Source organism: Triturus cristatus, chromosome 2_1, assembly GCF_964204655.1.
Source record: "Triturus cristatus chromosome 2_1, aTriCri1.1, whole genome shotgun sequence".
In the NCBI taxonomy this organism is placed as follows: Eukaryota; Metazoa; Chordata; class Amphibia; order Caudata; family Salamandridae; genus Triturus; species Triturus cristatus.
In genome coordinates this window covers 849,144,451-849,172,312 of record NC_140581.1, presented here as the reverse complement: position 1 = coordinate 849,172,312, position 27,862 = coordinate 849,144,451, and the positions used below count along the sequence as shown (strand labels likewise).

At 44.8% G+C, this 27,862-nt stretch overlaps 1 protein-coding gene across 1 annotated transcript in view; it reads right to left on the bottom strand.

Annotated features, from left to right (window-relative positions):
• Positions 1-27,862, bottom strand: part of PUM3 (pumilio RNA binding family member 3) — a 271,295-nt gene that overhangs the window by 69,200 nt on the left and 174,233 nt on the right. Inside the window, exons 11-12 of the mRNA XM_085632951.1 lie at positions 13,922-14,020; positions 7,527-7,580 (exon numbers count right to left, since the gene is read on the bottom strand). Of these exons, the coding sequence (XP_085489077.1) occupies positions 7,527-7,580; positions 13,922-14,020 (153 nt within the window). The remainder of the gene's footprint in view (positions 1-7,526; positions 7,581-13,921; positions 14,021-27,862) is intronic.

The following is a 27,862-nucleotide window of genomic DNA, read 5'->3' as shown; positions in this document are numbered from 1 at the left end:
TAATGAAAAATGCACACAGAGGGCATCTTAGAGATGCCCCCTGAAAACTAACCTACCACTAGTTTCCAGGCTGAGTGGCTGCTTTCATCTGCCACCACCAGACATGTTTCTGGACCCCTGGGTCGAGAGCCTGCTGCTCCCTGGGGCCTGCAACAATGCACATTCTTGGACGAAGTGCCAAGCCTTCTACCCCAGGATGGGCAGGGTTCATGAAGAGGAAGCTCCAAAGGCTTGCAGCCTTTGTGAGCTTCCCAAGGCCACTTGCTGCTTTCAGCAACTGGTCTCCACTGGTTCTGATCCCCTCTTTGGACGGGAGAACCGGCGGGAAAAACAAGTGAGGAAGAGAGGTGTACCCACATCTGCCAACTCCATCCCTCAGGTGGGGGAGGTGAAGCACAGCTCCCAATCCCCGCCAACTTACAGATGGAGGGACTCAGCCAACCATGGACAGGCTCATGCCCCCTCCCACTGGAGGGTGGCATAATAGGGGGTGTACCCACCCCAGGGAAGGGACCCATTGGTCCCTGCCTTTTAGCTGCCTGCAACGCCCTTAAATCTTGTATTTAGGGGTACCCCTGAACCTTGCTTCCTCAGACAAGAACCTGCAACAAGAAGAAGGACCAAACAGCCCTGCAGCAGCTAACAAGAGGAAGACGCCCACCGACTTGGCCCCAGCCCTACCGGCCTGTCCCCCCCTCGAACCTGCTGCTGCAAAATACCAGTGAATTCTGCAGCCAGCAACCTCGAAAACCCCGGAGGACCTGCCTGCCTTCAACTAAAAAAAAGACAGTCTCCCGTGAACACCAGATTTGTTCATCTGCAACCTCTGGCTCCAGCCGGACACCGCGGATCCACCTCACTCTGCACCTGCCGTCCACAGCCCGAGCTCAAGTGGACAAACACCACAAGGTCGTCTCCCCGGCAATCCTGACCCAAGATCCGGCGACCCCTGACCTGTCTCAAGCCTCCAGCTGACGCCTGCAGCCTAAATCCAGAAGGCCCCCCCTAACCGCAACCAGGAGCTGGGAAGAATATCCAACCCCAAAAAGGCACCCCTACACCGGACGCCCCACAGCCTTGTGTGCCCAAACCAACGGTGCCTAACCAGCCCCTAACTTCCCAACTTACCTCTCGAAGTGGTAGTCGCACCCAGAAGACCTTCATCCCCGAGCCTGCAATGCCTTTGCAAACCGGAGGTTCACCATTGAAACCAACAGGGTGCCCGACGTAGAAACAGCTCCCTGCACCCGGGCGCCCTAGTGCCGCGAGGGTGCACCTTTGGTGCTAATTTGTTTCCATATGTGTCCTGAGCTGAAGTCCAGAAGATTTGCTCCCACACCCAAGTGGCCTGCTTGCCAGCAGCCACCAACCGGAGAAGTCCTATCCCCCATTGGATAACATTGGTCCTCAGCACTCTGCACCCGGCCGCCCTAGTGCTGCTGAGGGTGTAACAAGAGTGCATCCTTGACCCTGGGGGAACCCTGGTTCTAACCCCAGAAGCTTAACTCCAAAGACTGATTACTTACCTGGAACCCTTAACTTCATTTCTCTCCATAGGAACCTACTGACTGTTTTTCTCTGAAAAATGTTTCAAGTGTGGAGTTGATTTGTATGGAAACCTGAAAAATAACAATTGTGCAAAACTGATTTTACTTGCCTTTTCTCTAGGAAATGTCCCAGTGTGATATCTAGGCATATCACAGCGAGTAGAAAAAGTCATCTCAAAGGTAACCTAAAAGTAACTTACCTGTAATTTTCATTGCAAAAATCGATACAACATATATGTACAGCATTTCACAGTATTGCATTACCAGCAATTCAAACTAACCATTTCAAAGTACATTTACAACTGCATTTCAAATGGTATATTTACTGCAAAGTATTTATCAACTTAACTGTGCCAGGCTTGCTTGGTTCTAGGAAATAAAATAACTAAAAGAATATCTTTATACAAAACCAATTGGTCTGAAGTTCAGTCTTTGAGTGTGTGAAATAATTTGCTGATTGAGTGGGTACAACAAATGCTTAACACTGTCCTCTGATACTGCCTTACTACTCGACCACACTACCACAAATAGAGAGTGAGGTGCTATCTAACTTTACCTCTGCCTACCTTTGGGGATCCACTGGACCCTGTGCACACTATACCTCATTTTTGTATAGTAAATACAGAGCCAGCTTCCTACACATGCAATACAACTACCATAATGGCATACACACTTATGCATATAATCCGTCAATCCTCATGACATGCCATCTTCCCTTTTTAGTATACGTTTCCAGGGATTCTGGAGCAAAAGCCACTAGTCAGACCATTTGAAACTGGCCATAGGGTTTTGTAGATTTCAACTAAGTCAGAGGTCATGGTCAATTAAGAAAGGAGCCACCTACTTCAACAAAGCAAATGGGCTGGAAGCCTTTCCACATTCACAAGTAGAATAGGTTTCAGGAACTTTTCTGCCAGAACTCTAGAAAATGGAAGCCAAGTTCAGGACCAGGGGCTATCATAGAGATACCTTGAATGCAGCTAAGAGTAAGATTATCATCAAAGGCAGTGATCTGTTTACGAATACCAACTTGTGGAGATACTAGAGACAGAACCAACTTTCATTCATTGCCCCATATAATGCACTTAGTTCTGAGATATACAGGATCATTAAACACTGGCACATCCTATTAGTGGATATAATTCAGGGCCATATACATTTTCTAAATTGCGAATTTTAGGTAATCACTATTTAGGGAATGCAAAATGGTATGTGAGAAAATAGCAATTCCCACAGAGTCGCAATCACAATTGGGGAATGGCTATTAGGAAATGCTACTCCATTGGTTGTCACAAATATGGGGAGGGGGGGTTTGGGGGCAGCGCGGTGGGGCTGTGCTCATGACGGAGTGGTTCCGTCACGACTCCGCCCACTGCGCTAATCGCCCGCACAGGCGGGGAATTAGCGCCGCGTGGGCGGAGCGGCAGCCAACAGCCGCAGCATGACCGAACCACTCCGTCATGAGCACACGCCACCCGTGGCTCATGACGGAGTGGTTCCGTCATGAGCGGGGAAGGGGTTAAGGCTTGACAGGCGAGTCTTAACCCTCTGACTCCTGTCCCCGGTCTGAGTCCTAAAACTACCCCACTCCCTCCTGAAAGCCAACCTCCTCCCATTCCCCCCCACCCCTGAGTAGTAACCACTCACCCGAGCCCTAAAAACTACCCTGCCCACCCTAAACCCTAAAAAGTATTCAGATACCCGAGCCCTAAAACGTCCCCCCAAAACCCCAGCCCAGACACCTAAAACTACCCTCTCCCTCTGAATAAAACAACCCCCTCGCTCAGCCCCAAAAATTACCCAGCCCTGAAAACTACCCCAAACCCCCCCAGCCCTGAAAACTACCCCGAATCCTCCCAGCCATGAAAACTACCCCAAGCCCACCCCCCCCGAATCATACAAACGACCCTCCCAAAAACCTGGCCCCAGACCCACTTACCTCACTGTGTCGCGTCCACTCCTGATCCATCCTGCTGCTTTGCTGCTTTTGGCTAGCAGCTAGACCGTGCACTGCCTTAACCACATGCGTGTTTATGGCATATGCGTGGTTAAGGCAAGCATGGTAGCGCTTGCGTAGTCGGAACACGCGTGGCTGAGGTCGCAGTGTTCTGACTGTTTCCCAACTCCATTCGTTCCTATGGGTCTAAATGATTTTGCATTACCTAATTTGCGATAACCAATTAATGCAAAACCAAGGTTGCCCGGTGGCCTTATGCCTCCTTGAAGCACTCCATACATATTGAACGGCGAATGCAAGATAGGTCGATACATGTGGCCCTCAGAGGAGCTATCTCCACTAAGCCAACCTCACACATGACAAACGGAGAACACTTAAGGAGTCACTATATGATTTATATGAAATCATTCACCGCAAACACATTGTTGCCCACACCACCAAAGGACTTCCACAAATGTGTGCAGTGCAATGTCTGTCGATTTGCGAAGGATAGGATTACAACTTTTCAATACAAGACTGACAGACCGCACAGAATCACCAAATTCGTGAATTGCAACACCAAATACATGGTTTATTGCATTAGCTGCGAGTGTGGACTTATTTACAATGGGAGCCCTAAAGGAACAAATCCAGAAATACTTCAGGGAGATCAGGAGCAATAATGGTAGCTATCCATTTGCAGAACATTACAACACCGAACACTGGGCTAGTGATATGATCAACATCTGTTTCCATGGCATAGATACAGCCGACATCATGCCCCGGTGAGGTGACAGAACACTGGCACCAAGGCAACTAGAGAGTCGATGGTTTATCCAGCTTTGAACAATAGACATGGGTTTAAACACAGGCAGAGAACTACATGTGTTTTTGATGCACGGACTGTAATATACAACGTACTCCCTTGTACACTATCCATGTATGCACATGTAGAATGTAATATGTCCAACATGAGGATGTACTTTGTTTTAGAAGTGGGATGGACACAGAATCTATCATGTCATGACAATCTATATATGGACCATTTCTTTTCACTAATAATGGTGTTGACCTATCGGGAATAGTAGATACAAACCCTACATATTTCTACCACATCTCACCTAGGTGGTGATGACCTTTCCTGTGCACACCACTGGGGGTCTGACACCAAACTAGAATTATCTGCTATTTAACTTATGGTTTTTGGATTACTTCGCCCACACAATGACTTGGACCGTACAAGGCAGTATACTTCGGTCTTTCTAAACTAGGTCCCATCTCTCAGCAGCTCAAATGGGGCACAAAATATCCATTTAAATCCATTCACTTTATTCCCACACCTCTTGGGACAGGTCGTAATGTTAACGGCCTTACTTTGTCTATTGTAATACTAGCTCGTATCCAGAGCTGTTTCCTGCACCAATATGGCAACCAAAAGCAGGGACAATAGCTGTATGACAGCTACCTAAACACACGCCATACACAGAGTGCCCTCTCAACTTTAAATAGAGACAGACACAATGTACAAGGTAAGAATATACCCTCATCTCTCATTTAGCACCATACTGTGGAGAAATAGGTCTGTTGATATACGAGTTGAGCAGGGGAAATATGTTGCCCTACCTCTCTTTTATGCTTATCAAGTCCATACTGATCGACTGTCACACAGCAACTTTGCCAGCAACATCAGGTTAGAGGTATGATTTATATGTCTTGACTATAGCATGTGCTTATGTTTTGCACTCACTAAGAGCAACGAAAACCTCAACTGAGCCATGCTCAATATACTCTACGAGTTGCATGAACTTTCACTGTGCCTAATTGGGTATCATGTGATTGTATTCTAGTTACATCAGACCTGGAGGTATTCAGTGTCTGACACTGAAATTGATGCTTAACTGCCTATACTCTAGTGGTGGCACTACTATTTCAATCTGAAAGGATCCTGACTGAGATTATGGGATTCTTGAACAGCAGGAATTTAGTTGCACGACAAGCGAGGAGGCAGATTACATGTGACATATCATTCAGAGTAATCATTACATTGATACTAAAAATTGTTAGGGGATATGTGGATACAGTTGTGCTGTGTTTCTTATGTAACAATTTCAATATAAATGAGGTACCCGCTTGAGGGAGTCTAACTCTTCATGTTCAGCAGCTTGGGGGTGATTAGTTCCAGGGGTTTGGTATAAATGAAAGGTGAGCGTATACTTATTAATACAAAAATATACGTCCCTTATTTGACAGATACTTTGGTGGTCTTTCTATAGATTCTGGCGACATTGACCTTTGACTCCATGTCATTTTGGCGTATGGCTCAACACAACTACAGGTATTCCTTAGCATCTGCTACACTATTCAAACTGGCCAGTACCTCCACTATAGACCACTTTTATTCTTGGTGTGACCACATGATAATTATTCTACACAGGCACTTAGTTGTGATTTCAATTAATCCCTTTTCTGGTCCGGTACTAGCTTTAGGATGCAGGCACTTCTTTGCAACTCTGGAGACTCACATCTTGGACATTGTCACTCTCGCTTTTGCACGTCTGTTTTCACTATGGGCAACGTAGAAGGTCTTCATTCTCTATGAACTTTGGTCCACAGATCTTTGTACAAGGGAGAGCCAAAATTACTTGGCTCTTTTCATGATCTACTACCTTAGAGAGTAATTGTATTTTTTACCTTGAACTTCAAAACTCACAGTAACACAGGACTTCTCGTATACATCATTTGCAGCATTGGAAAAGTCTAAGTGACGAAACACGTGTTGGCTGCCGTTTCTTTGATGTTGTGTTACAAATTCAAGGGCTGTGGCGAAAAGTGAAGAATAAAAACAACCTTTGCTTACCTTCACTTTGGAACACATTATTAGTGTATACTAATTGTTTATACTGGACTTCAAAGTGTGCTTGTGTGCTTCGGTACTTCTTTTCTACCGACTTAAGGAAAGTGTCCTGTGCATGTCGGATGCGGGGGGCATGTTTACCATGGGCAGTCAGCCATGCTGAAGGAGTGCCATCATCTTGAGAACTGACATGACCACTTTAAAAGAACTTTAAAGTGGTAGAGACAGTAGGCATTCTGGTATATGTATTTCTTGTGACAAGGCCTGGACTTATATTTGCTATCACCACCAGTCGACACACATCCTGGGAGTAGATGGTATTGCTATCCTGACAAATAAAATGGGGGAAGGTGGGGGTCACGTTTGTGGTTATACCGTTACCAGACATCTGTTCACATGATTGTCAGTAAAGAATAGGTGGAGCACCAGTGAACTAGTATGTAAACAATGACCAGGGCAGGAAGCCTGGGCGCATTGCCTTTGCAAGCCACACAGACTTTTTTTCCATAACACTAGATTCTGTTCTTGTGTGGAAAAAGAAAAAGAATACCTTGTGTCTTGAGACTCTCCCCCCACACTTTTTTACCCAAATCTGCAAAAACAAAGTGCCCCGGCACCCAACTGCTCCTCCACCTGACTCAAGTCTGTTTTCCAATTACAAAAAAAAAAAGACACATTACGCTGGCAGAAGCTTTGTCACAGTCTCTCTGACAGACACTTCCAGCATAGACAGAAATCCTGCGGCCACTGTCCAGACAAGTGGAAATAAAGGGAGATGGTGGTTGGTAGCATCATGGTGCAATCTGCTTTCCCCTGCATTTATTGGGTTTGAAGAAAACTGTGGGAGGCGAATGAAACTGTGGAAACAAATGGCCCATTATTCTCTAAAAAAAAAAAAAACTCCTTCGGGTCTTTGGAATAAGTTTGAGGAAGGTGTGCCCTGGAGCTTGTGGAGAGGACACATATGTCCATCTGACATATGCTTCACAGATCCCAACTGTTCATTCACAAACATCTGAGCAGTGAATAACCCAAGTTTTGATCACAGTGTTATTGCGATTTACTTTCAATATTGATGTTACTATTCAAAAACAGAATGCGCGGTACTTTGTTTCTAAACTGGTACAGATGTAACATCACTGTGTTTTCAGAATATTAAGCAAACAAAAAATAAGTACTTATTACTTACTGTAGCAATTTTTTCGATGTAAGTTTTCATGGTTTTTATAATAACTTTTCTGTCCTATAAAAGTAAAACACACATTTTTAGTCGAATACCATACAAAATTCAGCTGAACTTTACAAGTAAGTTTACTTTGGGAAGCATAGAAAATGTTAAATGAAAGATGTATATAATATTCTTAAACATATTAATATCTTTTTTCACCAAAATGCCCAAAGCATTGAGAATGCACACGACTTCAAAAGAACCTTCCGGTTTATTTACACAAAGCAAACGAGCTTCACTGTTCATGTGAAAGTCTTCATTCCGACGCGTTTCGAGGCTCCTGCCTCTTAGTCATGGATTCCTCTCAAACAGTCAGCAGATGGCTCCGATTCAGTCTGCTTCATTTAAATACCCTCAGTGGGCCTCGCACATTGCGTGATTATTTAATTGCAGGCTGGGACTTGTAGTCTCAATCAGAGTATACTTTTCACCTCTAGTAGGCTCTGCATCATGTAAAATATTTAGAATTATTACCCACCAGTAGGTCATGGCACTGAGCACGTTCGTTTTTTCCGCTTTAATATCTTTGAATAATTTCAATATTTAATGCCTGAAAGCTGTTTTAACGGAAAAAATTTCAAAGCGCTGAACATTGGATCTAGAACACCATATTGCCATAACAGCCACTGAGGACTTCATCAAATGACTGCTGACCCACATATGTGGCTACAGTCAAGAATTGTGTTAAAGCCTTAACGGAATAGATGATGCTTGCCTTGAATTAGGCATGAAGTGGTAAAAACCTGACTTGGTTTACAAGTACTGTTCTAAATCAGTGGTTGTCCTTTCTCGTATGGGAATGATGTTTGATACAATACTGCAATACAAACCACTCAACCCTCTACCTGAGATACACTTTTTTCCATAGAGTACTGAAAATCCATTTGTTCTCCTATTCAAAAGGCAATAACAAATGTTGTTACTCTTTTAAACATAATTCCACAGCTGTACCACTACATAGAGTGTGGCTTTCAATGTAGACATATGTTTAATACAAGCATCTGCAGTGCAATAGGTCCTGCATTTACTAGAGTTTGAGCTATTGGCATTGTAAATGACAATGCCTTTTATTTATGTTTTGGTTTTTAAAACATAAATAAAAGGCACGACATTTACAATCCTAAGAACATAAACTCTCGCAAATGTGAGACCTATTGTCGTGTGGTTCCTAGGACCCCCCAGGACCTGCGCGTTTTGGATGACCTAAACTGAGGGCTTGGTGTGCAGACAGACTCTGGACACCCTCACAGGATGAGTCAGCAGTTAGACCAGCTAGCTCTACTGTGCCACTACCACTCCACTGTATTCTGAAGTGGTGTATGTAGTTTCGGGCAACCAATGAACATGACAACCTCGATTCCTCGGGTATCGTGGAAAACAATACAGTATCTTTCGCTCAGTCACTCGTGCTTGCCTTTTCTCAGAGTATACATAGAATGACTATTGGAACGGTTTCAATAATTATTTATTGGTCAAGCGTCAGTCTAGCGTGAAACATATTAGCTGCGACAAGACAGGAGCAGACAAATGTGATCGCTAGCACCAATATCGTAAATAGCAGCTACATTTCTACCATAGTGCTAATTAGATGAATAAAACCAGATTATATAAAACAATAGCATTGGCATACTCCTACGATGCATAGCCTACCTACGTGTACCTAACCTAGATATGTAAGTGAATCATGTGTATGTAAATGTCAGGATAGAACCTAACAGAGCCAAGAAACCCCGGGGGAGAAGTACTAACTCCTCACCTGATGGTTTTGAATGAAGGACCCCGTCTCGGGGTGGAGGATGGCACCCCGCAAAGGATGTAAGGTCTCTGCCAGTTGAAGGATCTGCCTGCAGAGTCTCGGTCCACCCAGGAAGGAATTCTCTTCTCTGTATGGCAAGGGGAAGTGATGGTCTTTTATAATAAAGTGGTCACTCCAGGGTTTCTTCTAGAATCGTTATGTTTTGAAAACATTCGCTAATCCTCTGCTAATCCTTTTCTAAACAAACATGATCAGGCACAGCTGGCTGTTGGCCATGGATGAAAAAAGTGGTGCCCCTTATACAGAATAAATCTGCCATGCCTGGGAACATGTTCATGTATGTCAAGTACAGGGATTAAGATAGGGTACCGAGAGCCTGATGTCAGAGAGACAAAAGTAAGCTACTAGGTAAAATGTCACCTGCGTAGAATCGTTTGAATGGGACAAAACGTATGTAATTTGGTATGTACATGATGGGACTATTCTAAAGGACATGACACTATTGCATTCCAAATGCTTGAAGGCATCGGTGAGTTGCCCCTTCTGTCTCCTATGGCCCCTGAAGAGCTTCCTATTTGCTACGAATTAAATAAACAAGTCGGTGGTAACAAATGCGCAGGAGAGACCCTCCTGTCCTCTTGCAGTAGGAGAAACTCATTAAAGATTATAATGCTTACAGACTAAAGACGACGTACCGTGGAACAACCAAAGTAAAAGGGTTAGTCCTCATGGGAAGTTACAAACTAAGACAAGGCGGTACTAAGGAGGGACTAGCAAACCTAATAATGAATCAGAAGCCAGCATTTATGAAGGACAATGACCAATATGGGTGGAGAGTGGGTGGTGCTCCAAGTACATACTCCAATACAGCATGGCTCGCAGAGCAGCGCAAGTGCCCCTCAGGCTCGACCTAATAAAAAACGTTGGGCGTTCCACCATCAAAGCTCTATTACTTATTACATTTCAGATGTAGAGGTACCATCCAGGTCACTAATTGCAATCAACCTCTAAATACTTGATTTGAATCCCTCATTTTCATCTATGAAGTGGAGCACTTTGAATTCTAAGTTAGTAGCTGTGCAACTCTCTACTAGAAGGAGCAAGACAGCAAATATTTCATTTCAAAATATAAAAAAATTAAATGTCACAGAACCATGTTTCCTGGCAGTATAGGAAGATACCACCTGCATCTGCTTATTAAGCAACTCACCAAGACCAATTTGGTTTCATACTATACCATGATCAAGTTGAAATCACTACCTTTGACATATTTGATACCCCACAATTTAAGATTCGTTGGGAAACACTTGGTTATGCATCCATGATCCTGATATAAGATTACTCAGTTTTCATTTGCGTTGTTGTCAAGAGCACGATTTCTCAGGTGGTGTTAAAATGCAGTAAATTTCACCTTCACAGAATTTCGTAGAAAGTCATATGTTATCTGCTACTCAAGAACCCACCAAGCAGCTGCCTGAAAGCCATGCTTCTTTTGCAGATGTGTTTGATTAAAAAGGGGAGGACAGAGCTTCATACCAAAATAAAATATTGGGTCTCATATGACTTGAAATGCCTCATTTATTTTACTTTTCAAAGAGACCTGGTGAGATCTTTCCTTGCACTCTCATGTAGAAGATTCAGAAAGAGTCTAGCAGCCTTGCTGAATTGGGTGATAGTGTCCCTGTCTTGGGCGCAGTCCAGGAATAAATGGGAGTACTACTCACCATCAAAGTTAGTCAATGCAGATTGTCAAGGAAGGCAGTCGCAGCACAAAGGAGTAGTCTTGGGGCAAGGAGGCGGTTAAATGGAGCTCTCCAGCCAGTTGGGGAGTCTTCAACTTAACTTTCAACACAACTTTAGAAGGTGCATGGTATTAAGGAGCAAGAAATGTCTAAAATAGGAAAGTTACATTTGAATTGAACACTTGTTAAATGACTAGAGCATTGAAATCCTAACTTGGTAACATTGAAACACTTATCAAAGGTTTGAGTTTTTGAGAAGAGGAGAAACCACCAACAGCACTTTCACAAAAACATATCTGGAATTTTCAGGAGTCTTGAGAGTACGGTCTCGCGTTTTTGAGGCTGTCTGATCCAAGATTATTGCTAACCTTCCGATCACAGGGATGGTATGCTAATTAAAACAGTGATACTAAAGAGAAGTTCAACTGGAAAAGTAAAAAGGTGGGCAAATGTAAATCCCAATCTAGTACAGAAATTATGGCATATAATTTTTTGGAGTTTCAAAAGTGATCTGAGAATAACTGTTGCAGGTGGCTGACTGTTCCCACCACCTCATTCCCAATCCCCCTCCCTCCCCCTCCATATCCCCCAAGGTGCAGATTCAAGTATTCACATCTTAGCCACAAGTCTACATGTTCTGTGAATTGGGTGGTATTAGCACCTTTCTGCTTCATGATATGTACAAGTTCCGAGAATAGAGCGGACAAGTGATTGTTTTCTTCACTCAAAATAACAGGATCTATTACTGGGCGTCCCTTTCCTAGCCCCTTCCCTCGAATGTCCCGGGAGTCTACCATGCTGATGAGAGTGCTGAGTGGTTACATTGTACTCCCACATACGTATTCAGGTCTCAATATCCCATATATAAGTAAACTGTCAGTCCTGCCCAAACTACAGAAGAAAATATACTGATGGGCATCAACCAGGCTTTTTCTCTGGGGGTGTTATCAGCTTGATGGATTAGGATGAAGCACTGATGACAGTGGTGCCAGACTGCTGATTTTATTTGGATTATCAGCTACTTTTGATCAATAGCCCATTCAAATCACTGGAAGCAATCAGTCGCTTCTGGATTTTATCAAAGTCTATATTTCATGGGGAACTGGAATGACTGCAGGACAAGGCATCTGCACATCAAACATTCTCAAAACTTAGCTATATTATTAAGTAATCTCCATTTTGTTGTTTATTACAGGTTTTTTGCTTAGCACCAAGAAACTAAGCAATGAAGAACTCTACAAATCAAATCAAATAACTCTTCCCCAAAAAAGTAGTTTTATCTGGGAAAGGAAATGAAAGTCAAAGAACATAAAAAATCAAAAACAGATCTTCAACCCCCCTGATTTCCACCACCTTTCTACTGGAGGCTGAGGGACTGTGATTTCTATAAAACTATCATCACTTCAATACTGTCAAAAGTAAAGACATCTTCAACCAACAAAATAATTACTCATAATGTACAATTATGCATTTGCAAATGCTTAGCAAAAGCGCACATGCCCATATTTTCTCCATGAGAAAAATAGTTTTCCAAGTGGAGATACTGCTCCAATTTTTGAATTGTAAATGGGAATTTGCACTTGCATTCATTATATTTGTACACATTATTTGAACTTGGAAATGCCTATGACTTTGTGAATCAGGCCTATAACAGTTCCAGTGTGGGCTACGTCTGACAAAAAACGACAGAAGTTACAAAGTTTCAGTATTCAAAGAATTTGAAAAAGTCAAAGAACTGCAAAAAAAATCCGATTTGAAAAATGGAACACTTATCAATGTGAAGATGTCATAAGACCAGGTTCGTTATTAATAGCAATAAATATACCACTAAGATCTTTAAATCCATTTTTGACAGTTTTAGAACATGCCTGACTGGAAAGAGAAAATGCACTTTATGAAAACAAAAATACAGGAGACCAAACAAAATATGATCTTGACTAGAACAATCAGCCCACTTTTCACATGGCATTCCTTCAGATGAAAGGCACACAAAACCGGATGTTGGGCATACGAAATAAGACACAAATACCATGGACTCAGAAAGGGGAAGGTTGTGTCTTGCAACTAATTATATTAAGTACTGTTCATAGAGAACACAGAGACTGGTGTGCTTTACAGTAAAATATTGTAGTTTGTCAACTTGCATAGCAAATCTAACAGCTGGCAGCAGAGCCATTTTCTACAACAGATATGTTATGACTGACCAGGATGCTACCCTTAAGGCCTGTTCATGAAAGCTGACAAAACAGTGTTCACGTTTTAAGTTGGTGTGGGTATAGCTACCCGTGGATCGGTGAGAAATAAGACTCTTATGAACACCTCAATAAGCCAGTGGAAGATTAAAGGAGAGTTCTTTGGTTATCTTCACTATCCATCAATCCCAGATGATAGCCGGCAATTATTGTCCATGCACAAGCGTACTGCGCCCACATATCCAACAGTTCTGTGCTACTGGATGGAGAGATCCTTTATGAGTAAGGACTGTTAAAAAGCTAATAATGTGTAATACCTGTTGGCTCTCATGAAATGCCCTGGGCAGGTAATAAATACATATCCAAATCCAGGTTGTAGATTTAGATGTGTAGGCTTTGGAATTCTTGTGAACTACCTACACTTTGCAAAACTACTCAAATCTTAAGAGGAAACCACAGAGGCGCAGATTGATGCTTTAAAAATATGTTTATGAGTAGGTCCCAATGTGTTTACAAATGATATTGTCCAAAAAAATGAAAATGTTGTTTAAAAACATGGAAAGTCAAACACAGAGGTTCATCACCATGGAAAACAGTGGCATATCAAGAAAACAGAATATTTTACATAACATAATATGTTTCCAATTTCGATGATATAAACCATACCTTTGGGGTTCCATGCCAAATGCAGTGCATGGCTACTCTGGCACCATCATGGGTGTGTGCCAAATAAATCACAGCTTCTCTGATGGCTTCAATCATTTCCTGGAAAAAATATAATTGCACCAAAAATACATAAACAATACCCAATATTTACAATACAATCAAGCCTACAAAGAAATTAAGAATCTATATCACAACGTTCACATGCAACAAAATTAATTGCTACAGATAATGAGAACAAATACGTAAGTAATAGAGACCATTGGGAGTCTATAGGAAACTAACACCCACACAGAGTCTATTCAAAGGTTCCCACTCCCCACTGGAAGGGTTGTGAGAATGAGATTTGTATTTGTCACATTCAAGAGAGAATTGTGGATTATTTTAAGGTGTCTAGATGGATGTTTGTGTAATGGGATGTTACCTCCCGGGGCAGAATGAACCCCTTGTGCAGTAATCAAAACCAATTACTGTACGACAATTAGAGGATGAAAGAATGTACATCCTTTGCTAGTTTAGGTAACCGGGGGAGATCGCCTGCTCAGCGGATCATCTACTGTGCTTGTGATACAGCCTCTCATGATAGTGAGGCCAGTTTAGCTGATCAGAGCCCAGTGTTTCAAGATGTTTATGTAGGAATTGGAAGTAGAAATCGCTCTGCAATGGTTACCTGTGGCTGCCAATCAACATTAGGGAAGCAGGTAACCTTTTCAACTTAGCTAGATACAGCTACAGAGATAGCTTCTCCAAGTTAATCTACAAAGGGCTAATTCAGCTAATAAGAAACAAAGCAAGAAGGACACTTGGAGCATGCATGTTTCCCCCTAGGCTTCAATAACTTGGTCAATCATGTGAGTGTAAGCATTTGTGAGACACTGATACTGCTAATTGTGCAAGCCATTGTCAGCTTAAAATATGTAAGTTCTGGTCTGGGCTGGCGAAACCGCACCCCAACATAGTGCCCATGACCCCTACATCACCCATCTGCTGATGTACAGTGATGTTGTTTAACAGGACCTAAATGCTGCTCACAGAGATAGATGGGAGAAATACCACAGCTTGAGAACATTTATGGTCTGAGGAAGATCAAATGATCTATGCAATCACCCAGATTGGCACCCCAGCACCAGCAAGGGGGTATCTGTGACCACAGCAGTCAGAGCCTGCTGAGGGCTGAAAAGACAACCAACCAAAAGGTTGGAGGGGTACATCCACAAGTTCAGAAACAGTTGACCCTCGTTGACTCTTCTGATGCTGGAGCCACTGTGACCTCAGGAAACACTGAAGGCCCATTGACATAGGATGTGTGATACCAACAGGATGCACAAGACCATGGGGCCGGCAGACAAGAGCTGCGGAAATGGAGTAAAAAAACAACAGTATGATCTTCTGAACATCAACAACCCTCTCAGTAAGGGGAAAAGGCTGCATGTAGGTTGCGTCCAGTACTGCTTCATGAAGGTTAGACATTGCATAGAGAATAGGGAGACGTTTGAGCATTGATGACAAGTCATGCAGGAGAGTCGTCATCCTATTGAACGGGGCTCCTGACCATGTAGGAACTCTTGACTGTAGCGGTCATGCCTCCACAACTGCCAGAATTTTTGTAAAAACGCCTGGAGAGGTAGTAAGTCCAAAATGAAGCACTGAACTAATAGAGCTGGGGTCTTATCAAGTGTAACATTAAAACAACATCTCAACAGGTAAATCAAGCGGGGGGACTGGTTAAAAGTGTATCAAGCACATAGCACAGGAAGGAAACGAGGGAGACCGAAGGAGGGTCAGAAGATTGTTATTTGCATATAGAGGGACAGAACTACAACTAAATTGCAGTAACCATAACAATCAGATGTGCACTGGAAGTGTTGTGGTGAATAAAAGGCGCAGTGACAAGTGATTAAGGAACAAAGTGAGGTGGCGCAAAGGAATAGTAAGGTAATCAGTGTGGGTCAAACAAAGTATTTGCAATCACAAAACATAATTTCATTGTTTGTGGTGACCCCAAAAATAAAAATGCCGAAATTGGCGTTGTAGAGTCGACGGCGTTTCGACCTTTCTAACTCAAGGTCATCATCAGGACGATGGTTACATAATTCAATTTGGGGTGCTCTATAAAATTTGAAAAAAAGGAGGGAAAATCAATAGGGTAGAAACCCAGTAGGAAGTAAAGGAATCAGGGGAAGGAAGGTAGAAAAGGAATAATACCTGTGGGCATTCAATGTGGGGGGAGAGGGGAATCCAGAAGATGGATCCTCCACATCTGGCACCCAAAGGCGAAGTGACTTGAGGAAGCAATCAAATGCGGGAGGAAGTCTAGGTGAGGTAAAAACCAATTAGGTAAAGGCCATCAAGGATTAAAGGTTCGGTGCAGGGGTCAGAGGGGCGGTAAGATGGACTTACCGGAGGTGGCAAGTCCAATGTCGAGGGAGACGAGCGAGTACAATGAAGGGCAACACTCTGAAAGGAAGGGAATCAAGTCAATGGAAGGCGACGATCGAGATTGGGAGATCGTTGATAAGTGGAGGAAGCGCTGTGGTCTTACCGGAAGAATTAGGCTTGGGTGGCGGCGGGTTAAATCCAATGAGTGTACGCACTCCGTAAGGGGCTACGGGAGCCGGGATAAATCCAGACGCGGTCAGGGACGAGTGAAGCGTCTCTCGGGTGTAAACAGGGACGTCTCCGGAAATAAGCAGCGGCAAGATCACCTGACAATACTTGCCGTGCGTAAACTAAAAAAACAACTTGAGCGTTGGAGCAATTGTATGGTGCCCCAGGGGGAAGTAAGATGAATGTAAGAGGGGAAACCGAGCGTAGGGACTAGAGAGAAGTACCCAAGGGAGGGCGGGGAGGAAAAACATGGCAAGAAGTAAAACGTTGTCTTAAAAGGCAGCGGGTCTGAGTGACAAACAAGTATATTACAAAACATTCAAGACTGTGCAATTACATTGAAAAGAGGTGATCAAGAATTACAGATCAAGGGCAACACAAAACTGATAATTTACAGTGGACTGTAGAAAGTAACTCCATAACACAAAAATTGCAAGTGATGCTGAATACACAGGATAATAAAAGAATACAAATATATCAAATTACAAAAACAATCAAATTATAGGATACAAGAATAGTTATCAAAATAACAGGGGATAAAGACAATCAATGGCATCTGAGTAGAAAACATTTAACTTTAGCGAAATGCGTGAATTGGAGCATGTCACATGAACCAGATGAAGTAATAATAGTTGCATTTCATAAGGTAAAAAACATACATTTGGGAAGGAGTATATACAGTAAAATACAGCTCAGAAAAAATGCCCATACAGAATAGAAACCAAGGACATTGCCTAGAAAAGTAAGGTAGGCGATTCTATGTTATAGTGGTGACAGTATTCCACTAATCAAGTGAACTTAGGCCTTGGGCTACGGAGTTACAGAGTGTGATCCACCTGCACTCGCATTTATTCATCAAGAGTTGGAGGTTACCACCACGAATGGGTAGTAGTGGACGGTCGATGACCTGCCAAATCATGTCTGTTTCTGAGTGATTGTTATCTTTGTAATGTGTTACCGGTGATGCAGTAGTGACATTGCATCTAATACGACTCTTGTGTTGAGAGATGCGTTCTTTCACCATTTGTGTCGTCTGGCCTACGTAAAGTAAATTACACGGGCACCGAATTGCATAGATAACATTTTTGGTGCTGCAGTTGGAAAATTGCTTGAGTTGGTAGGTACATTCTGTGGTGACAAATACCTTAGTGTTACTGGTAAGGTCACAAACACTGCAATTCCGGCATTTAAAATGGCCTATGATTGGTGGGAGGCCCCATAATGATGTTACTGACTGATCATTCTTCTCTTTAGATGGCCATGTAATGGCATGAACCAATTTGTCTGAGAGGTTGTTTCCTCTTTTGTAGGACAGTAAAGGGGGTTCAGAAAAATGTGCGAAGGTACGGAGCATTGCCCAAATTTTCTCGATTATTCTGCCAACCTTGTTGCTGCAGGGACTGTAGGTTGAGACAAAAGGAATACGTGTGTTTTGACGTTTGGTAGATGGTGCCACGATTATTTCCCTATGGCTGTACTGAGCACGTTTGAGAGCCCTTTTAACTAGGTATTTAGGGTAACCTCTGCTAGTCAATTTTTCTGATAGGATGGCTGCCTCACAGAAATAATCCTTGCGCCATTTGCAATTACGCCGTATGCGCAGGAATTGACCGTATGGTAGGCCATCATGTAGGCCTCGAGGAAGATAGCTAGAATTGAATATGCTACTTACCAGTATGCATCTGTTCTTGGCATGTAGGGCTGCTGACATTCATATCTGTGCATAGATCGCCGCCTAGTGTTGGGTCCGGATGTTTGCACGTTGTTGTCCTGGAAGAGTCTTCGAAGTATCCTGGGATAGGTGACTCCTCCCCTGGACTACAGTGCGCATGGGCATCCTCTCCATCCTCAGATTGTTTTTCACCATTGTGGCAGTGATGGAGTAGATCTAGAAAGTGATGACCATGCTTACAGTAATTCTGAGAGCTGCAGCTGCTACAGGCGCCGGGGAGGAGGGAGGGCGATATGAATGTCAGCAGCCCTACATGCCAAGAACAGATGCATACTGGTAAGTAGCATATTCAGTTCGAGGCATGTGGGCTGCTGAATTCATATCTGTGCATAGAATATATAGCAGTGCCCTCTTATTAGCGGCGGCTACCAGTGCCAGCTGCAGCGGTCTGAAAAAGAGTTTTGAGAACAGCCTGTCCTACAGCTGCCTGCTGTTTTGATTGCCCATCTACACAATAGTGTTTGGTAAATGTATGTGTAGTGGACCAGGTGGCTGCTCTACATATGTCATGCAAAGGAATGTTTCCTAGGAAAGCCATTGAGGCCCCTAACTTACGTGTTGAGTGGGCTCGTGGGGGAATCGTTAAAGTGCGTTTAGCCTTTTGATAGCAAATTTGAATACATTTAACGATCCATCTGGCTATTCCTGCTTTGGAGATAGCGTTACCTTTGTGGTGTGGGGCAAAGGCAACGAAAAGTTGTTGTGTTTTCCTAAAGGGTTTGGTCCTGTCGATATAATACATGAGGGCCCTTTTGACATCTAGTGTATGGAGTGCCCTTTCTGCGACAGTTTGTGGGTTTTGGAAGAAAACGGGCAGTTCAATGGTTTGATTCATGTGGAACTGCGATACCACCTTTGGCATGAATTTGGGGTTGGTACGTAGTACGACCCTGTTGGCGTGAACCTGTATAAATGGCTCTTGAACGGTTAGTGCCTGGAGTTCACTAACTCTTCTCAAAGAAGTGATCGCTACTAGGAAAGCTACTTTCCAGGTAAGGAATTGAATCTCGCATGAGTGTAGAGGTTCAAAGGGTGGACCCATCAGGCGTGTGAGGACCAAGTTGAGGTTCCACATTGGAGCCGGTGGGTGGCTTGGTGGAATGACTCGTTTGAGTCCTTCCAAGAATGCTTTGATGGCAGGCACTCTGAATAGAGAGAGGTGCTGCCTGGTCTGTAGATAGGCTGATATTGCGGTCAAATGGACACGTATAGAGGTGTACGCCAGATTGCATCGGTATAGGTGTAATAGGTAACAAATAATGTTTTGGATGGATGCATCTAGCGGGTTAATGTCATTATTATTGCAATAAATGACGAACCTCTTCCATTTTGCTGCATAGCAAGCTCTGGTAGTGGGTCTCCTGGCCTCCTTAATGATGTCCATACAGTCAGGTGGCAGGTTTAGGTAGCCAAACTCAAGGACTTCAGGAGCCAGATTGCCAGGTTCAGCTGTTGCGGATCTGGGTGCTGAATCTCTCCATGGTTCTGCGTCAAATGCTCGGGTTTGACCCGCAGCCTTTGATGCGGCACCACGGAAAGTTCGAGAAAGGTGGTGTACCACGGCTGGCGTGCCCACGTTGGCGCAACCAGGACGAGCGTCAGTGAGTGTTGACGCAGTTTGCGTGCCACCAGCGGTATCAGTGGTGCTGGGGGAAAAGCGTACGCAAATCTGCCGGACCAGTTCATCCATATCGCATTGCCCTGCGACTGCGGATGTGGGAACCTGGCGGCAAAGCTTTGGCATTTTGCGTTTTCGCTTGTCGCGAATAGGTCCATCTCTGGATGACCCCACTGCTGGAAGTACGGTTGGAGTACTGATGGGTGTAACTCCCACTCGTGCATCTGGTGGCTGTGTCTGCTGAGCAGATCCGCCATCTGGTTGTCCTTGCCGGGGAGGTGTTCTGCCATGAGGAACATGTTCCTTTGAATGGCCCACTTCCACATGCTCTGAGCCAGATGAGACAACTGTGGAGAGTGTGTTCCTCCCTGCTTCTGTATGTAGTACATGGCAGTCATGTTGTCCGTCCGGATCAACACGACTTTGTTGCACAAGTGTACTTTGAATGCTTTCATAGCGAGGAAGATTGCCATCAGCTCTAGAAGGTTGATGTGCATCTTCTTTTGTTGTTGTGTCCATAGTCCCTGCACTGTGTAATGGAGTACATGAGCTCCCCATCCCAGGAGAGACGCGTCCGCCGTCAGTATTATCTGTGGGACAGGCTCTTGGAACGGTCGGCCCTTGCAAAGGTTTTGTGGATTCCACCAATGCAGAGAGTTGTATGCCCGACCGCTCACCAACACTAGGTCTTTCAACTGTCCTTGAGCCTGATTCCACTGACGTGCTAAGCACTCCTGAAGCGGGCGCATATGTAGTCTCGCGTGGGGGACTATGAAGATGCAGGAGGCCATCATGCCTATCAACTGCATGAACACTCGCGCGGGAAGGGAGTGTTGTGGTTTGAACTTTGAAATCAGCATTTGCATGCTGTTGATTCTCACCAAATTTGGCTGAGCTGTGGCCGCCAGAGTGTCTATAGTCGCCCCTAGGTACTGTTGTACGTGTGCGGGCTGTAGATGGGATTTTGGGTAATTTAGTGAGAACCCCAGACTGTGAAGGAGGTGAATGGTGCGGGACATGTGGCTGGCACATTGCTGGGCTGACTTCGCTTGAACGAGCCAGTCGTCCAGGTAAGGGTAGACGTGTATGTGCTGCCTCCGTAGATGTGCCGCCACAGTAGCTAGGCACTTTGTAAACACCCTTGGTGCCGTTGTCACGCCGAAGGGAAGGGCTTTGAATTGGTAGTGCTGCCCTTGAACAGTGAACCGGAGGTATTTTTTGTGTGATGGGTGAATGGGTATGTGGAAATACGCATCCTTGAGGTCCAGTGTGGCTAGAAAGTCTCCCTGCTTGAGCAGCGGGAGGACTTGCTGTAGAGTGAGCATGTGAAAATGCTCGGAAAGAATGTATCTGTTTAGGGGTCTCAGGTCTAATATAGGTCTGAGTGACCCGTCCTTTTTCGGTATTAAAAAGTACAGGGAGTACACCCCCGTACCTTGCTCGTGGACGGGTACGACCTCTATCGCGCCTTTTAGAAGCATACTTTGCACCTCCTGCTGTAAGAGCGTTAAGTGCTCTGAGGACATAGGACGGTTTTTTGGAGGTATTGTGGGTGGAGTGGAGGTTAGTTCTAGACAGTAACCGTATTTGACAATATCTTTGACCCACCTGTCCGTGGTGATGGAGTTCCACGTGGACAGGAACCTTTGTAGCCTTCCCCCGACAGGTGTTATGTGGTCGGGAGGAAGGGAGAGGGCGTCACTGCTTGTTCTTGGGGGAGGACCTGGTGTTGCCGTAGCCGCGTCCTCTGCCCTTTGTACTGGAGCCACGATATCCACCCCGGGTGTTTTTAATCGTAGGTGGTTTGTGTATTGCCCTTGTTGTATGTTTGCTGTGACCCCTGTCCTCTACCTGCTCCTCTATTTCCGGGGCGACGAAAGGAGCCGCTCCGAAAGGACTGAGTCTGGAGAGCCCCCATGGACTTTGCAGTGTCCGTGTCCTTCTTTATTTTCTCTAGGGTGGTGTCAACCTCCGGGCCGAATAAATAGTCGGGGTTGACAGGCTGGTTGAGTATGTTGTTTTGCACCTCAGGTTTGAATCCGGAGATTCGTAACCAGGCATGTTTTCGCAGCATGACGCTAGTGTTTATGGCCCTGGCAGCTGCGTCTGCGGCATCCAGCGCGCACTTGATGGATGCGTTTGTGAGGAGCTGTCCCTCCCTGATGGGGATCTCTGCACCTTCTCTGTATTGGTCAGGGAGATGTTGGATTAGTTGCTCTAATGTGTCGTAGTGCGCTCTATCGTAGCGAGCGAGGAGTGCTTGAGTATTGGCAATGCGCCATATGTTGGCTGCCTGGGCGGCAACCCGTTTGCCAGAGGTCTCTAACACCTTGGACTCTTTGTCCGGGGGAGGAGCGTCACCTGTTGTTTGCGAGTGTGCCCTCTTGCGAGCATTCGCAACGACAATGGAATCCAGAGGTAATTGGCCTCTGATGTAAGTAGGGTCCCCAGGCGCTGATCTGTATTTCTTGTCGATCCTGGGGTTTATCACTCTTGCCCTGGTGGGTTCCTTGAAGATGTCCTTGGTTGGTTTGAGGACACCCTTCAACATGGGTAGAGTTTTTATATTCCTTTCTGAGGATGCAAAAGTATCCATAAGAAAGTCGTCCTCGACGGTGTCCGAGTGAAGTTGCACCCCATGATTGGCCGCAGCACGTTCAATTAGAGCGTTAAACGCTGCCGTGTCCTCTGTGGGAGATGTTTTTGCTCCATAGAGTTGCGGGTCTTGTGCATCCATAGGTGCACCTGGGTCCACAGGGTCATCCCAAGTTTGATCAGGGTCCTGTTGGCCGTCAGGGTCCATGTCTCCAGGGTAGGGGACTTGGTCACCCATGTAGTCCACCAACGCATCCGTGTCGGAGTGTGTGGGAGAGAAGGATTGTGGATCCTGGTAGGGTGAGTGGAAAGGTTCGTAAAGAACTGGTTCTGAAGCCACAGGTAGCTTTCTTTTAAGTGGAATCCTGAAGGAGTCCAAAGCCGGCTCCGAAGTTATTTTCCGTTTGTGGATAATCATCCTGCCGGTGTTGGTTTCGATTAGATGCGATGGAGACGTCTCCGCAGAGCGTTCGGCAGGCGTGATAGTGGTATGGGTCACCCGTGTCCTGATTTGGAACAGTTTCGGGGCCGTGGATGGTGGCAGGCCAAAAGTAATGTTGGCTGGTGTCGAAGAGGCTGCTGGAGCTTTAATTGGTTCGGAGCCCGACGTGTCCTGGAGGACCATTTTCTTTTTGGTGCTTTGCGCAGCAATGGGTCGCGTCTGGAGCGCCCTCGAGTCTTTTGCACCGACCGGTTCTGTTGAGGCGGTCGTGGATTTTTTCGGCGCCAGTGGGTCATCGAGTCGAGGGGCGGGAATGGCCGTCGACTTCTTCGATGAGTGTGGCTTTGGTGTCGCCGTGGAAGCGGTGTGAGACGCAGCAGGCTGTTTGACCTTTGGGGTCGGAGTCGATTGCGTCGGTGCCGGGAGCCGAGCAGGTTTAGTGGTACCGAAGGCCTTCTTCCTTATGTCGACTCCGACGTCGGCCGCTTCGAGTTCGGCACCGAAGTCTCGTTTGGTGCGCTCGGTGCCGATGTGTTTTGCTGGCGTCGAAGGTGTGGAGGGCCTCGATCCGACCAGCGCCACTTTCGGTTTCGGTTTCAATTGAACCAATACAGCTTTCGGTTTTGAAGAAAGGAAACCAGCCGTTTTGGGCATTAATGGCTGCCGCTGAATGTCCGAGGCCGGGCCCGAGGGCGGGGCCGAAGAACTGCGGGATAGGTCTTGGGTAAGGCCCGAAGGCGATCCCTCGACCGGAGCCATAGACTGTTGCACTGGGCTTTCTTCAGTCTGAACGGGTAGGCCTTGCTCGTCACCGGAGCTACTCTCTTCGGCCCCTAAGGCCTCATTGTAGTCTCCTACCTCGGTGTCGTCTTCATCTCTGCGAAAGAGTGTTTCGTCGACGTCTTCCGATCCGGAGTCATGTTCGGAAACGGGACTGGAGGGTAGGTTCTCCACTTCTTCGACATCTTCGGTCTCGGCGTTGAAGATGTCGGCCGGGGCCGGTGCCGCTTGCTGCGCCTCGAGTCTCGCCGCTCGTCGATTCCGTAGAGTCTTCTTGGATCGAAATCTGGCACAGGCCATGCATGTAGATTCGTCATGATCCGGTGAAAGGCATTTGTTACACACCGGATGGACGTCGACGTGGGGATATTTCGCATTGCATACCGGACACCTCTTGAATGGTGTCCTCGATTCCATCGTTGATGTCGAATCGACGGTCGGGTAAGATGCGAAAGTTTGTTCTGGAAGTTAGTAAACTAACAAAGATAATATTGATACCGATCGAGAACAGTACCGACGCGAACTAAAGGCCTTTTGGCCTGAAAAAAGATTTTCCTAACTTGAGTCAAGATAGCACATCCGAACCCAATGGCGGAAAAAAACAATCTAAGGATGGAGAGGATGCCCATGCGCACTGTAGTCCAGGGGAGGAGTCACCTATCCCAGGATACTTCGAAGACTCTTCCAGGACAACAACGTGCAAACATCCGGACCCAACACTAGGCGGCGATCTATGCACAGATATGAATTCAGCAGCCCACATGCCTCGAACAGAGGAGCAAGGTATTCCGTTTTGTGGGTTTTCGGTACGGAGTCGTACCAATGGTACCATCTTCTGCGTGTAATGTAAGATCGAGGAATGGAAGGTCATTTTTTTCTGATGTCAGAGGTGAATTTAAGATGTGGTTGGTTATTATTGAGCCAGACGACAAAAGACGAAAGGTTTTCTAGTTGCCCTTGCCATAGAAGGAGGATGTTGTCTATATATCGACCAATAGGTAACGACCCCACCCCTGTGGGGTGTATCCCCGGGCACTGGACTGGAGTAACGAATTTTTTCGTGGTTGTCAATGAATAATTTGCTCAATTATGTAGTTGAAAGTTTTTTAATTTTGCACTTGATTTTTCATTAATCCGTTGGAAAACTTCATTTCCCAAAATGCAACATGTTAATTTCACAAAGTTGTCTCAATCAGTGTTCCAATGCATTTCGGCAAACTGCCTTCATCAGGGAACATCTAAAACAAAAGATTTAAACTGTCTGTAGTGATACCAGATAGATATGTACAATAAAAGTGACTAAAACTGTGAGAGGGTTCGAAACCAACCTGTACAGAAAATCTTCAGACAGAAACAACACCTTAACATATGACAGTTTCGATCCCCAACCGCTCAAACAACATCTACCGTATTCTCAATTAATGAGGGTAAAAAGGATTGTCTCAGACTGTGCTGAATCCACCAAACAACAAGAAGACATGTTACAGCGATTTAGACAGAGAGGATACCCAGAACATATACTAACAGAAGCTAAAGAACGTGTCAGCAACTTCTCAAGACAACAACTACTTTTGACAAGACCCAAAACTACTGCTGAAAGAATCACATGCGTTAGCAAATTTTCTACCATGAGCCAACACTTGAAAAAGGCTGTTAAAAAACACTGGCCATTGTTACAACTAGAGCAGGATTTCAAAAACACCTTCATCCGTGAACCGATATTTGCTTACACACGAGGCAAAAACATCGGAGAGCTCATTAAATACTCACCCACAAAGTCTCAACAAGCTACCTACAAAGGCACGATACCATGTTTAAATTGCAGCAACTGTCACAACATCATTAAGGGGACGTACATCATGCACCCCATGAAAGGACATAAAATCAAACTACAGGTGACAGCTACATGTGATACTTCAAATATCATCTACATGTTAAAATGCCCATGCGGAAAAGTCTATGTCGGACAAACAGAACGCAAACTAAAAGTTCGATTGAATGAACACAAAAGCAATATAAGAACCAAACAAACCAAATCAATGGTAGCTCATCACTTTATTGAAGCTCAACACCACAACAGCCAATTAAAAGCTTGCATTTTAGAGGTAGTGCAAAAACGGGAAGGAATTGATAACCGTACAGCATTACTGCAAAGAGAAAATCATTGGATTTACAATTTGAACTCTCTACAACCGCACGGAATGAATGACAGGGTCGAATTTTCTTGTTATTTATAAACATTCAACCTAAACAGACCATACTGACTGCGATATTAGCCTTGGGTACCATATCGGAAGGCTGCCGTTTTCTCATTGATTGACAACGTCTTAGAACTGATTAACTGTATCCACTATACAGACTGTTGGTAAACGTTTGATATTACATACCACAAAAACAGCACGCCATGAGAGCCTAATTTAATTCTCTTTTAGGAACTTTTTTTCTCCCACACGCACACTTTAGCAGTCCGCTTTTCACCTTTAGTAGCACGTCATTCACGTTTAAATACCACACCACACAGCGAGTTTCGAACTAGCAGCACACTCATGGAAGGCACCTGAGTGAACCGACGGTCTCAGCTCCGGTAAGATCTTGATATTAGCCTCCGTAGTCCCCTCCAGTTTGCTCATTTACTCTTCAACATCCGTATTATATTTATTTAGTCACTTCCGTATAGCGATTTCAGTTATAACCCCCACACATCTTTTCTAAGTGAGTAAACCGCTATTTGGCACGATGTTCACCCACACGGTCCCCTTACAGCCTTTCTCTCGAGTTAAAAACCACGCTAGATACATTTACATGCCATTTGTTTAATATTTGTTACAATGTATGTGACTAGTACTGTGTATTGTACATATCTATCTGGTATCACTACAGACAGTTTAAATCTTTTGTTTTAGATGTTCCCTGATGAAGGCAGTTTGCCGAAATGCATTGGAACACTGATTGAGACAACTTTGTGAAATTAACATGTTGCATTTTGGGAAATGAAGTTTTCCAACGGATTAATGAAAAATCAAGTGCAAAATTAAAAAACTTTCAACTACATAATTGAGCAAATTATTCATTGACAACCACGAAAAAATTCGTTACTCCAGTCCAGTGCCCGGGGATACACCCCACAGGGGTGGGGTCGTTACCTATTGTTTGATTTTCACACACTCTCTGGCAGGGAGTGATACCCTGGAGCACGGCACAGATTTTTGAAAATTCTTCTAACCACAGCAGTGCACAATTGACCATAACTAGTTTCGTCTATATATCGACGCCATACTCAAAAATGGGTTTTGGGTTGACAGGATAAGTGTGGACTCTAAATGGTGGACATACAAAACCGCAAAGTTCGGGGCAAAACAAGGTCCCATGGAGACTTCTTTGGTCTGGAGGTAGTACGCTTCGTTGTAAAGAAAGTAGTTATTGGTCAATGCAATGTTAAGAAGTTGAATTATAAACTCAGTGGGGATATGCATGGGTCGCAATCGTGTATTCAATAGATGTTCAATCACCCCCAGAGCTTCTATCTGGGGGATGTTGGTGTACAACGATTCGATATAGAGGCCGGCCATAAGGTCGGTATCGATGTTAAATGGGAGGTTCTCAATGATGTTGATCAGATGGGTGATGTCTTTGACTAAGGTATCGGTGAGTGGAACAAATTCTTTCAGGATGGCGTCAATGTATTTACCCAAGGGTTCCAAGATGGAACCACATCCAAAGACAATAGGCCGGCCCGGTGGTATGGATGGGTTTTTATGTATTTTGGGGTCTTATCAAGAACATGAGGTAATGTCTACAAAAAGCTAGCCTACCTATCTACGCTGCACCAGAGCGCCCCAAGCCCAGGTACCCAAAAGCCGGCTGTGCCCCTTTGCTCCCAGAACCCTTGTGACCCCAGCACCCCCACTGAGAGATTGCCAGACTTGTCGCCAAGTCCCCCTCTGCAGCCTATTTTTAGGTAGCCCCCCTTCTTTCCATCAGTGCAGCACGCAGAGCTACCAACCAGACCAGCACCTCTGCACTAGGATGCCCCAGGGCAGGTAACAAATAACAGCTGGTGGTACTTTGGACCTTGGCCCCCCACGACCCTTAGTCCAGAAGAAGTCCCCAGAAACCGACCGTGAATAACTGTATGCAACCCATGCCTTTTTTCCCCATAGGAACGCATTC